Source organism: Tupaia chinensis, unplaced genomic scaffold, assembly GCF_000334495.1.
Source record: "Tupaia chinensis unplaced genomic scaffold, TupChi_1.0 Scaffold146907_1, whole genome shotgun sequence".
Lineage (NCBI taxonomy): Eukaryota > Metazoa > Chordata > Mammalia > Scandentia > Tupaiidae > Tupaia > Tupaia belangeri.
The window spans coordinates 845,890-859,261 of NW_006206760.1; the positions used below are offsets into that span (position 1 = coordinate 845,890).

Below are 13,372 nucleotides of genomic sequence, written 5' to 3' on the forward strand. Positions count from 1 at the left end.
TGGCATGGTCTCCTACCCTGGCGCGATGTGAGTTCTTCTTCCCATGTACTCATGCCCTGGCGGGGACGGGGGCCAGGATAGATGTTTGAGCCCGGCCCCGGTGCTCTTGTGTCCTTCGTGTTAGTCCCAGAGCTCTTGTCTGTGAGCTCTAGGATGAGACCAGGGGCCCCACTCACTAGAGTCTTCTCCAACTTTGTCCCCAGACCTCTGTATTTTGTCATTCCTGTCCCAGTTGTGATGCTGAAAACAACAATGGAAACAAACCCTTCTGAAACAACCTCTCCGCTCCCTAAGAGACAGGACCCAAAAGCACGAACACGTTTGGTTAGACCTGCTTCTGCTGAACGTGGGCGGCTTGAAAGGATGCAATCGGGCTGGATTTCCTGAGCGGGGCGGGGGAGTTTCCATCCTGAATTGAGACGAGGGGCGGCTTTGCCTCTGGCAGATTTGAATCTGGGGCGCGGTTCCGGCATGAAAGCACCTCTGTGCCCATGCCTTGAGCAGCCTCTTTGTTCGGTTTCTCTTTGACTCCTTGTGGCTGTCAGGGCCCAGCGATGCCCGCCCACGTGGTCCAGTGACTTTTGCACAGAGCAAGGCCTGCATGCGTCCTCATTTGAATTATCATAAAGTGCTCTGAGCTCTTTGGTGCAGCCACACTGAAAAGGGCCTTATGCAGGGCTACCTGGTGGCACGGTGGGTAAGGTAATGGTATCCCACATGGCTGACTGCACAGTTCGAGTCCCAGACCCGACAGTTTGAGAGACATGTTGGGTACGCATGTGTGTACGCCCAGAATCTCAGAGGGAAATACCACGGGGATTGTGACATGACTGTCTCCCATGGGGGATGCGTTCTCATGTTCTCTGTTGCTCTCTCTTTCTCTCCCTGCAACAGCTTACCCCCTCTGGAAAAGAAAAGAAAAGAAAAGAGAGAAAAAGAAAAGAAAGAGACCTAGTCCTTATAATAAAACGCCTTGGTTCCAAGCTCAAAGGTCTTTGGTTTTCTGCCCACCTTCATGGCTACAACTGCCTGTGGTCCCTCTGTGTCCCTTTGTCCCTAAGACTTTCTCATTCTACTTCTCTCTCTCTTTTTTTAAAGCATTATTTTATTTAACTTTATTTATCCATTTATTTATTTATTTTCATTTGACCAGAGAGGGATAGAGCTAGAGAGAGAGAGAAAGCAAGCCACCAGATCTGGGACTCGAACCACAGTCGGCCATGTGGGAGTCCAGTGCCCTTAACCATCACGCCACCTGTTGGCCCCTCTACTTCTCTCTTATAGTGCTTTGATTGATTTCACAGTCTACTCGAAGAAGGACCAGAATGAGATTTTTAAAAGCAAATAGTTATTCCATAAACTGATAAAATGTTTACACAGGCCACATGTGGCTGAAATTGTCCAGTCTATGTCCAAGTCATGGGCCACATAATGACGTTCTGGTCAGTGATGGACCACGTGCGCCATGGCGGTCCCCATGAGATTACACCTTACAGCGTGTGTCCTGGGCTGTCCCATCTAGGCTTCCGTAAGTGTCCTCTGATCGACTGAACAAGACAAAATCCCTCTCACAGCGTATCTCAGCGTATCTGTCATCGATTCCTGTCTATAGTTGATTTGTTCCCCACAGCGTTTAAACCATTTCGAAGTCAGACGCCTTTAGACTTGACGGGTGCTTACCTATTTGCCACAGTCCCCACCATCCTCCATTGTCTGTCACCTCCTGTGCTCATGTCTATCTACTTCCTGTGCTTACGTTTTTGGCCTGGTTTTAGTCTGATCCCTTGTTGAAACCTAAGGCTTTTCCAGTCTGCTTTCTTTACTCAAGTTTTACAAAAGACCCTGCCGCTTTATGGGTGTTTACAGTCAAAGGGGAGGGGTTGTTTACATGCATTGACAGATATAAATGCAGCACTCATTTATGCAAAGCTGTTAGAGAAGGTGAGAGTTACAGCTGGGAATGGCCCCGATGCTAGCCAATCCATCTTACTAAATGACACGGGGGGTGCGTTCGATTCTGTGTGTCGTCATGAGCATCTTGTTAGGTAGTTCATTCTGGTTCATGAAGCTTTGAGCCTGCTCACAGGCTTCTTAGAGCCTTAGGGTAACTTCATAAATTAGCCTTTGGGCCAGCGGGTGGCCTCGAGGTTAAGGTGCTGGATCCCACATGGCCAACTGCACAGTTCGAGTCCCAGACCCGATGGCTTGAAAATCACACAGAGTGTGTGCGTCCCAAATCCCAAGAGGAGACTGAAGGAGAAGGGATTGCAGCATGGCTATCCCCCAGGGGATGTTTCTCACTTTCTCTTTCTCTTTTCTCTGTTTCCCTCTCTTTGTTGAGCACGCATGCCCTACAGCAAAAACTAAAATAAAAACTAATAATAAAGGCCTTTCTGACTACATAAGGGATCTTCAAAAAGCTCCTGGAATGTTCATATGATGAAAAACCTATTCAAGGCTTTTAAAGCTTTTTGCACCAATATAAACATCGACTTTTTTATTTTTTTATTTGTTAGAGAGGTTTTTGCTATAGGGCACGTGCGCTCGCCAGAAAGACAGAGAGAGACAGAGAGACAGAAAGCGAGAAATCACCCCCCAGGGGGTATGGCCACACCGCAGTCCCTTCTCCTCCATTCTCCTCTTGGGATCTTGGGCACGCACGCACACGCACCTGGCATGAGTTTAAGGCACCAGGTCCGGGACTTGAACCACGGTCACTACATGAGAGTCCAGCGACATAGCCATTATGCCAACTGCTGGTCCCTAAACATCTGCTTTAATTCTATATTTCCAGGAACTTTTTCAGCCTCCTTGTATTCTCAAGCGTCAACCTCTTCTCCTAGTTCTGTCCCTGAGCACGCGTTTCGCCACCCTCTGTCTCCACGTTATGGTTTCAGTCCTTCTCCTTTGGACCGTGGACATGTCTGCCCATAGGGCTCCCCCAGCTATTGGTACTGAAGTTGAAAGACTCTCTTCCTAAAACTCTCTCTGTTCTCCCGTTTTCCAGCAGACCTATGGAGTGACCACTCGTTTCAGACGGATCCGGATTTGCCGCCCGGCTGGAAGAGAGTCAGCGACATCGCGGGGACCTATTACTGGCACATCCCAACGGGGACGACTCAGTGGGAACGGCCGGTCGCCATCCCAGCCGATCTTCAGGGTTCTAGGAAAGGGTCCCTTAGTTCTGTAACGTCATCTCCTACCCCAGAGAACGAGGTAAAGTGGAGTGTCCTTTGTACTAGCTTAGTAGAGTGGCTATAACTTGTGCTGTCCCTGTAGACTCGTTGCTCCTGCTCCAACAACAGGTCGTCTAGGTAAGCGTTTTGATTTTCATGCACGGTGTATTTGAACCTCAGTAACGCTTCCTTTTATTCAGGAGTGGCGATCTCCATGTTTCAGGGATGTTTTCATTTTTTTAATGGCTTTTGGCCTCTTGAAACACCATTCGAGGTCTAGAAAGCAAGAAGGGCCAGTTAATGAGGAATGGTTAAGAGTCGCTGGGGCTCACTGAGGCATACCTTACTCTCCAGATAAGATCACATGGTCCTGGCTCCTTAAACTATTTACATGCAGGGACTAGCAGTTAGCATAATGGCTATGTCGCTGGACTCCCACGTAGTCGACCGCAATTCACGTCCTGGACCTGGTGGCTTAAACTCACGCCGGGCGCGTGTGCGTTCATGCCCAAGATCCCGAGAGGAGAATGGAGGAGAAGGGATTGTGGCGTGGCCATCCCCCCTGGAGGGGGGGGGTGATTTCTCGCTTTCTGTCTCTCTGTCTCTCTCTGTCTCTCTGGTGCGCGCACGCGCCCTATGGCAAAAACCTCTCCAAAATAAAAAAAAATTTACATGCAGAAGAACGATGTCTTAGCCAGACATGTTATAATTACCACGTTTTTTATCAGTCTTGGAGAGGGTGTCTTACAAGAATAACCCTTGAGAACCCTTAAATGCTTAATTTGTATTTTTTAAAAAAAGCATCTATTTACTTAGCAGAAGTGACATTGTTTTAGGGATAATTAACAACATAAATTTGTGCTACCCCTGAGGAAGACATCTGGATGTTTAAACAAAGAACTGAGCATGACAGAACTCACTGTGGCATGTATTAATGTAAAGGTCCCTGCAGTGAACCTTTGTGAATCCTGATAACAAAATATTCAGCGGGGTTCCAGTGGGCAAAGGTCATAATGAAATAATGGCGTTTTTGAGAAGCAGCGGTTTGACCCCTGATATCCAGGTTTTTCGGCCTTTTTCTGATCATAATCTTTTGTTCATTAACAAGCCCTTTTTTTGTTCCTTTGAGGACTGAATGGGTATTTGAACTGCATCTTATACGTGTAGAGTTTCTCTTCTGTTTCCCACCATGATCACCCTTCGTGTCTTAAAAAGGAGACATCTTATTTCCTAAGTCTTTGATTATTTAACTTGCTTTTCTCTGGAAGGCAGTGAGGTCTCTAGTCTAATCACAATCCTGGTGTCAGAGGCCCTTGGCAAAGCATTTACTCAGCCTTGGCTTCAGAGCCTCTGTCTTTATTATTATTATTATTATTATTATTTTTGAGAGGTTTTTCGCTGTAGGGTGCATGCGCTCGCCAGACAGACAGAGAGAGACAGAGAGACAGAAAGTGAGAAATCACCCCCCAGGGGGGATGGCCACGCCACAATCCCTTCTCCTCCATTCTCCTTCCGGGATCTTGGGCACGCACGCACATGCGCCCGGCGTGAGTTCTAAGCCACCGGGTCCAGGACGTGAACCGCGGTTGACTACATGGGAGTCCAGCGACATAGCCATTATGCTAACTGCTGGTTCCCAGAGCCTCTGTCTTTAAAGTGATAGGTTGGAGCAAGCTTTCCCCTCACTGGTAGGCAAGGGCCTTGGTTTCTCTGTTCTTGCCCTAATATCAGACCCATGCCCTGACCACTAAACCACATAGGATTTTGTTGCTTCTTACTGAGTGCCTTCGACAGCTTTGCATTGGAGCCGGGTGGTCCTACATCCTGGGCTGTTTCCGTTCAGTCATTTATTCATCTTGTGTTTGGCATGCTAGGGGATGAGAAGGAACCAAAATGCCCCAGAATGCAAGGTGGTTGGCAAAAGAGGCGTCATCTGAGGACCAACAGTTGGCATAATGGCTATGTTGCTGGACTCCCATGTATTCGGCTATGGTTTGAGTCCCAGACCTGGTGGCTTAAAGTCATGCTGGGCGCGTGTGCGTGCGTGCCCAAGATCCCCAGAGGAGAATGGAGGAGAAGGGATTGCAGTGTGGCTATCCCCCCTGGGGGTGATTTCTCTCTTTCTGTCTGTCTCTTTCTGTCTTTCTGGCGAGTGCACCCACCATATAGCAAAAACCTCTCAAAAAAAAAAAAAAAAACAAAAAAAAAAAAAAAAAAAAAAAAAAACAAAAAAAAAACAAACAAACAAAATATATATGTGTGTGTGTGTATGTATGTGTGTGTGTGTATGTATTCTATTGACTTAGTAAAAATAGCATAACCAGCAGATGGCATAACGGTTAATTGCAGAATTCCCATGTAGTAGAACATGGTTCAAATCCCAGATCTGGTAGCTTAAAACTCGTGCCAAGTGCATGTGCATGTACATGCATGCCTACAATTCTGAGAGGAGGGAACCAGCAGTTAGCGTCATGGCTGTCGCTGGACTCCCACGTAGTCAACCGTGGTTCGCGTCCCGGACCCGGTGGCTTAAACTCATGCCGGGCACGTGTGCGTGCGTGCCCACGATCCCGAGAGGAGAACGGAGGAGAAAGGATTGCAGCGTGACCATCCCCCCTGGGGGGTGATTTCTCGCTTTCTGTCTCTCTGTCTCTCTCTGTCTGTCTGGCGAGTGCATGCGCCCTTTAGCGAAAACCTCTCAAAAAAGAAAAAAAATTCTGAGCAGAGAATGAAGGAGAAGAGACTGTGATGCGGCTATCCCCCCAGAGGGTGATTTCTCACCTTCTGTCTCTTTGTCTCTCCGGTGTGTGCACGTGCACTATAGTGAAAACTACTCCCACAAAAAGATGAATGATCTTCCTGTCCCAGCCCCATTGCATCCTGAGATTCCTCCCCGTACCCCCAGGCGCCCCCTGAAGACCAGGCCAGCCAGGACCGCCTGCTGCTTTCACAGGGCACGGACACTTTCGCTCCTCATCTGTGGCTTTTTTCTCTGGACATCTCTGGGAGGGCTTCATTCCTTATTCCAATGCTTTATCCACCTTCTCCAGCAGAGCGCCCTGCAACCAGAGAATGCCAGGGTGAAAGGGGCCATCGATGGCACAGACAGGGAAGTGGAGGCACGGAGAGGTCAGCGACCAGCTGCTGCCCTGGGTCTAGAACACCGTGTTTGGAACCTCTCAGAGCCCTCTCGCTTGGCTTTCCTGGGTTTGGGGTTTCAGCCTACTCCAAATGCACCTTCTCCCAGACCTGAGGAGCCTAGACTAACCTCAAGATGCAGTTCCTGGGCCAGGAGTCTCATGTCCCTGTACTTGGAAGAAATGAGGTTCCTCTTAAAGGGGGCCTGCTGAGCTGAGGCTGGTATCCTGAGGCTGACAGGGCTTGGGTTTTTACAGGCTTTAAAAAAACAGATAGTAGGGACCAGCAGATAGCATAATGGCTATGTCGCTGGACTCCCATGTAGTTGACCACAATTCAAGTCCCGGACCCGATGGCTTAAACTCACGCCGGGCGCGTGTGCGTGCGTGCCCAAGATCCCGAGAGGAGAATGGAGGAGAAGGGATTGCAGCGTGGCCATCCCCCCTGGGGGGTGATTTCTTGCTTTCTGTCTCTCTGTCTCTCTCTGTCTGGTGAGCGCACGTGCCCTATAGCAAAAACGTCTCAAAAAAGTAAAACAAAAATAGATAGTAGACTTGTGTTTCCCTGTTTTCTGAAGCAGGCCACCACAGTGGGCAGCCAGCCTGAGTGAGCTGTCAGGTAGCGGGGTTAGTCTCTGTCCCTGAGCCCCCCTCAGGTGCCTGCTTCTGCCTGTTCTTCCCACTCGCCATGTCTTCCTCCTCCGCACTCCCATCTTCCACTCAGGGCTCTGCCCAGGCTCTGAGGGCTGCCCCCTCACCTCCTCTCACTGCCATCACGATTTATTGTGGTTTTCAGGGTATTTTGTATAAACATCACCTCTCTTGAACCTCTCAAGACTCTCATGTGATAGACAAGAGAGCTCATGTGTCCCCCACTTAAGGAAAGTGGTAACTGAGGCTCGGGGAGTCGTGCAGCTACCAGCTGGTGTTAGCGTGGGGTGCAGCGGCCCCCGACTCGGCCATGTGCTCGCCACTCCTCCTGATTCCACGCCTCTCTCCTGCTGCCAGCACGTCGACAAAGCCTGTCTCTCTACACAGCTTTGTTCGTGGATGTGTGTTGTTAGAAGTTTCAGAGAGAGACTCGGGTGTGTCCAGCACTTGGGTAGACCCATGGGGTAGTCTTCAGGTCAACCTTTCTGTTGCTCCTGGAGGCCACATAGTCCCCTTGCTTATAAGGCCGTCCATTAAGTCAGAACCAAGCAGGTTTTAAAGGCAGTAAAGGGGCCAGCAGGGGGCGTAGACGTTACAGTGCTGAGCTCCCATACGGCCGACTACAGTTCAAGGCCCCAGTGGCTTGAGAATTATGTCAGGCATGTGTGTGTACGTGCCCCAAATCCTGAGACAAGAATGGAGGAGAAGGGATTTTGGTGTGGCCATCCCCACCCCCCGCCCGAAGGTGTTTCTCAGTTTCCCTCTCATTCTCTATTTCTCTCCAGTAAGCACGCTCGCTCTATGGCAAAAAAAAACTTTAAAAAAAAAAAAAGGCAATAAAAATTATAATGACAGGGACCAACAGTTGGCGTAATGGCTTTGTCGCTGGACTCCCATGCAGTCGACCGCAGTTTGAGTCCCGGAGCCGGTGGCTTAAACTCATGCCGGGCGCATGTGCGAGCGTGCCCAAGATCCCGAGAGGAGAATGGAGAAGAAGGGATTGCGGTGTGGCCGTCCCCTTGCGGGGGGTGATTTCTCGCTTTCTGTCCCATGCACCCTATAGCAAAATCCTCTCAAAAAAAAAAAAAAAATTATGATGACAAAGGGGTGAGCAGGTTGGGAGAAGAGGATTGAGAGAGTTAGGAAAAGATCCACCATGCCATTACCCAGATGCAGAGATGCTGCACTGCCATTAAACCAGACGCACCGAGAGCCATCCACTACTCCCAGTGCCAAGCTAACGCCTCGGCCCGTTACTGCTTCTAAAACCCCACACCTCTGGTACAACCCTCATCATGCCCATTCTGACAGCACTGAGCACAGAGAGGTTAAGGAGCTCGCTCAGGCATACACAGCGGATCCATGGTGGGTCGACCGTCAACGCTGGTCTGCTGCCCCCTACTTCCACTCTGTGCTTCGTGACAGACATACAAGGTATTTATTGCATGTCAGAGAGGGCTGGACGCTCTGGAGTCTCTTCCTCCCACCCCGAGAGAGTTCTGTCCCATACAGAGGCTTCTAGAATGTGATTTATTTTAGTAACATTGTCTCAGGTGCTAATGACACTTGCAGAGAACGAAGGATTTCTCTTAACAGCATTTCTTTGATCCTTCAATAGAATCGTATTTCAGCTCATTTTGCGACATGAGAGAGAACAGTGTTAAGGGAGAGAAGAAACTCGTAAGATGTCATGTTCGAAATGCATCTTTTATCCAGTTCTTTCCTGAGCTGGCTTTTAAAAAAAAATCAAATAAATAAGTGCCAAATCTGTTGACTTCACCGAAGTTTAGGACGGAAGTCTCCCTTACAGTTTGGAGATTTTACATTTCACGTTCCAAAGTTCCCTCGCCAAGTGTGAAGCGCATCGACTAATGTTTCCACCGCAGATGCCAACAGTATTTTTGCAAGTTTATAAACCGGCCAGGAAGCATTTGCTGCTGAAATTTGGCACACGGGGCTCTTCCCCCTCCCCCAAACTGTTTATTGGTTCCGAATTACCTCCTAGATGACTTGGATGTCGAAATCGAGCGAGAAGAAAGAGCCACACAAATTATTTTTATGAATAACTGTGGGCCCGTAGCCAAGTCTTTCTTCTGATCTTTTCAAGGGAAGTTGTTTCTGGGCTTCAGAAGAGAATGCGGAAACAGTGGATCTAAGGCAGGGAGGGTGAATCGTCTTCACACTGCGACCCCTTCTTGGTGGGCGGTCACCCTGTGCTTGGGGACCTGCTCATGGCCTCCATGGGTGCCCTGAGCAGCTAACTCCGCAGAGGACCAACACAGATGCCCCCTGGACCCGGCTGTTCTATCATCACTGTCCTTTCTTTATTTTTTTAAAGAATTAAATTTTATTTATTATTGTCATTAGCATTATTATTCAACATGCTATAGGACTCATGTGCTTACCAGAGGGGTGGGGGGAACGAGAAAGCAAGCCCCCAGTTCTGGGACCTGAACTGTGGTCGACCATGTGGGAGTCCAGCGCCCTAACCCCCAGGCCACTTACTGACCCTACTGCACTTCTTGACCCAGTCAAGTAATCATGATGTTTCAGGGCCAAAAAAGAACCTTGGAGAAGGGCCTAGTGAATGTTAGGGCAGGATTCTTGGGCTGTGAGCCGAGAGCAGCCTGGAGGCCATTCTGGGCTTGTAAAACACAGTGACCCCTGGGCCCCACCTCAGGCCACTGAAGCAGGCTCTCTGCCCTTACCTAACCTTTCTAGGGGTTGCATGCTAAGGATAAGCGGTCTTCAAAAAGTTCATGGAGGGGCGAGCAGGTGGTGTGCTGTGTAAGGCACTAAACTCCCACATGGCTGACCACAGTTCAAGTCCTGGGCCCAGTGGCTTCAGAATCAGGTCAGGCATCTGTGTGTGTGCATGTGTGTGTGTGTGTGTGTGTGCGTGTGTGTGTGTGGAGGAGAAGGGATCGTAGTACAACAGTCCCCCTGGGGGTGGTTTCTCACTTTCCCTCTGTCTCTCTCCAGAACACATGCTCCCTATGGCAAAAATCATTAAAAAAATAAATAAATAAAAGTTCATGGAAAATCATATTACGAGGGAAAAAAACTATGCATGGGCTTTTTTACACCAAAATAAACTGTACTTTAATTCTGTTGTTTTTTTTTTTTCATTTTTTGGAGAGGTTTTTGCTATAGGGCGTGTGTGCTCTCCAGACAGACAGAGACAGAGAGACAGAAAGCGAGAAATCACCCCCCAGGAGGGATGGCCACGCCGCAATCCCTTCTCCTCCATTCTCCTCTCAGGATCTTGGGCACACACGCACACGTGCCCGGCATGAGTTTAAGCCACCGGATCTAGGACTCGAACCGCAGTCGACTGTGTGGGAGTCCAGCGACATAGCCATTATGCTAACTGCTGGTCCCAATTCCGTTTTTTAAAAAAATATTTTAAAGCCTCTTCCTAAACAGCCGATCTTTAGTGACTAGTCCCCCGTGGGTATTTATGTGTCCCTTCATCTTAAGTCCCTAGTCTCAGCCTAGCATCTCCCAGGGGCTATGCCTCTCCTCCCCCAACCCAGAAGCCCTGATCCCACTGCATCCCTCAGCAGTCTTGTCACTTAGAGCTCGTCACTCGCCCTGCGGAAGCTCCTTGGGTGTTGGGCCTGCTCCCCGAGGTCCCCAACACCTGGCATATTCCTGGAATGTAGTGGAATCCCGCGTGTTTGCTGGTTGGAGGGGTAAACCAGCCTCATATTCCGGAGAGCTGCAGGCTGCTGCAGCTAAGCCAGCACCGGGCGCCGGGATACCTGCCCACTCTCGATTGTGCAACCTACTTGCTGTTGCTACTCATGGAGGGTGGGTTTAATTGCATTTGTTTTTCATCTGCTCGTGAGTTTGATTTTTAAACTGTTCTGGCTTGTGCCTGTGTGATCAACCAAAATGCTTTCTTCTTTGATGGTCATGCATGCACTAAAACCTCAGAGAGCATTTTTTTAAAGACAGAGAAATAATATATATGCATACATAGGTGACACAAGGCTCATCAGCCCTCCCTGACGACTTGGAATCCAGAGTTCTGGGTTTACTGCCGCTGTCATCAAGGTCCCCCACCAAGGCTCAAGTCTTGACGGACAGGATAGGAATGTGTAATTTATAGCACCGCGAAGCCTCCTAACCTTCTTCCTCCATGGAAAGAGAGTAGAGGATGAGGAAGCTGTCATTTCCAGGACCCCTTGGGCCAGTCGGTCCCTGTGCTGAGAACTGGCGTTCTTGGTCTTGCTTTAGCCACACTCAGACGGGAGTTAGCCGTGTTCGATTATGAGAGAACTGAAGTCACAGGGCACATGGAAGCAGAGGCAGGATTTGAACCCTGGCCTGCCAGTTGGCTACATCCACTGCAAAACTTCTGACATGTACACAGACATGATTTGATTCTAGCTTCTGTCAGAACCACTGTGGAACTTTCCAGGGCTTTTTCCTCCCAACCCAGGTCTCAGCAGGTCCCACCTCCCAGTCTTAACATTCTGGTTGCACTTTGATCCCACTTCTTAGAGATTTTCTTAGCAGCCCACCATAGTCTAATCCATTCTGCTCTAACAGAATAGCACAGCCTGGGTAACTTACAAGGAGCAGAAACGTATCAGCCCACAACTCTGGAAGCTGAGCAGTCCAAGTTTGAGGGGCCACATCTAGGGAAGACCTTCTGGTCGCCTTTTTTTTTGAAGAGGTTTTTTGCTACAGGGTGTGTGCAATCACCAGAAAGACAGAGAGAGACAGAGAGACAGAAAGCAAGAAATCACCCCCCAGGGGGGACGGTCGCACCACAATCCCTTCTCCATTCTCCTCCTGGGATCCTGGGCATGCACGCACATGCACCTGGTGTGAGTTTAAACCTCCAGGTCCGGGACTTGAACCGCAGTTGACCACATGCAAGTCCAGCGACATAGCCATTATGCTAACTGCTGGCCCCTGTCGTCAGTGGCTTTAACAATTGCACTAACATTCTAAGTAGACGTTATGGGCCAGTCAATACTCACTTCTCACTTTCCAAGAACTTCAGTTGAACAGTTTCCATTGTTTATTTATTCCCTAAAGAAAAAAAATTTGCCTGACAAGTCAGTAAAATTAATTCATTAGAGCCCCTTGGGGTTCTACCAGGTTCATCTATTTCCTCCAATCATCCATGAGAAATATTTGAATATTCACCCCACAAAGTACAGAGAGAAGGCGTTTCCTCACTGCCCCAAGTGGATGGAAGGAGTTGTTTCAGAGTTGAAAATGTTAGCAAGAGGTCCCCTAGCGAGGCAGGGCTTCTCCCTTTTACCATAATTACATTTACAAACTCATTTTGTGGTCAAGTGTTAGTTTGTGAAGAGGCTTATGTACAACGAAGAAGAATTTGTATGAATGTGAGTCATTCGGGTTCAATCCTTTAAGCGCTATTTGGGGTTGGGTTCACTGTCAGCAAAATGCCAGTCAGGACTCCTTCCTAACCCTTGTTCTCCTACATTCTCCCTTTTTTACTTTAAAATAAAAATAACTTGATGCCCAACTTTCCATGCCCCGAACGATGGGCATTTCCCATGATTTTCCAAACCAGCACCTAACAGTCTTCATTCCATTCCGGGTCATTTATAGTGGGAAAAAGGCGACTTTGGAAAGAGGTGTGCTAGTCATTTTGCAGTGGGAAGCGTGTTTGCGTTTTAGACCGCGTTTAGAAATAACTTCACTGTCTGCTGCTAATACTGTCTGGTCACTTGTTTTGGTAAGTGGTTACAGCCTCCCTTCTCCCTGGAGCTTAGCCTTCAGGTGCTATTCCAGACTTAGAGAAAGTGAGCTCAGAGTTACTGTGAGAGTTAATTTGTTCCCTAACCCATCCTTTGAATATCAATGCTAACAACAGTGTCTTGTGTTTTGTTTTTTGTTTTTTTTTAATTCTTTTTTTTTCTGTTATTTTTCCTTTAAATCAATGTGCTTTTTCCCATGTGAATAATTACATGTCTAGAAACAGCCATGGAGTGATTTTGCTGTTCTGAATGGGGGAAAGATTAATAGTGACATTTGGAAGGCAAGTATCGTGTCAGATTTCAGCTCATTTAATATTTTTTTTTTCCTTTCTGCATGGCTGTGGCTGTATATTTTTCTTCTTCGTGAACATCATATGCACTCTGCAGGGACGGAGCGATGGGGCTTCTTGCGAGGGGCCTTCAGCTCACACTCATGTTGCCTTTCTGTGGTGTCCCCTGTTGTGAATGACCCCGCTGACTGCCCCAGGGCTCCTGTTGTTCTGTGCAAACAGGCGCCTGCTCGGAGTCAGCAGCTCCCAGAAGCCCTTGCATGCGTTTCCTGCCTCAGCTCACGTCCACTCTCTGCCTCTTACCGGGAGGGCCTCTCTCCCCTTTGCTATGACGCAATGCCCTGGCCCCCGCCCATCACGCAGTAACAGGGCTC

The 13,372-nt window shown here is 48.6% G+C and overlaps 1 protein-coding gene across 6 annotated transcripts in view; it reads left to right on the forward strand.

Moving 5' to 3' along the window:
* The window catches only part of APBB2 (amyloid beta precursor protein binding family B member 2), a 329,153-nt gene that overhangs the window by 196,233 nt on the left and 119,548 nt on the right, over positions 1 to 13,372 (forward strand). For 5 of the 6 annotated variants that reach the window (XM_006169204.3, XM_006169203.3, XM_027768593.1 and 2 more), the window contains 2 exons: positions 3,008 to 3,216; positions 12,927 to 12,989. In XM_006169204.3, the coding sequence (XP_006169266.1) occupies positions 3,008 to 3,216; positions 12,927 to 12,989 (272 nt within the window). The remainder of the gene's footprint in view (positions 1 to 3,007; positions 3,217 to 12,926; positions 12,990 to 13,372) is intronic. The other variant, XM_006169208.3, reaches the window with a different exon arrangement.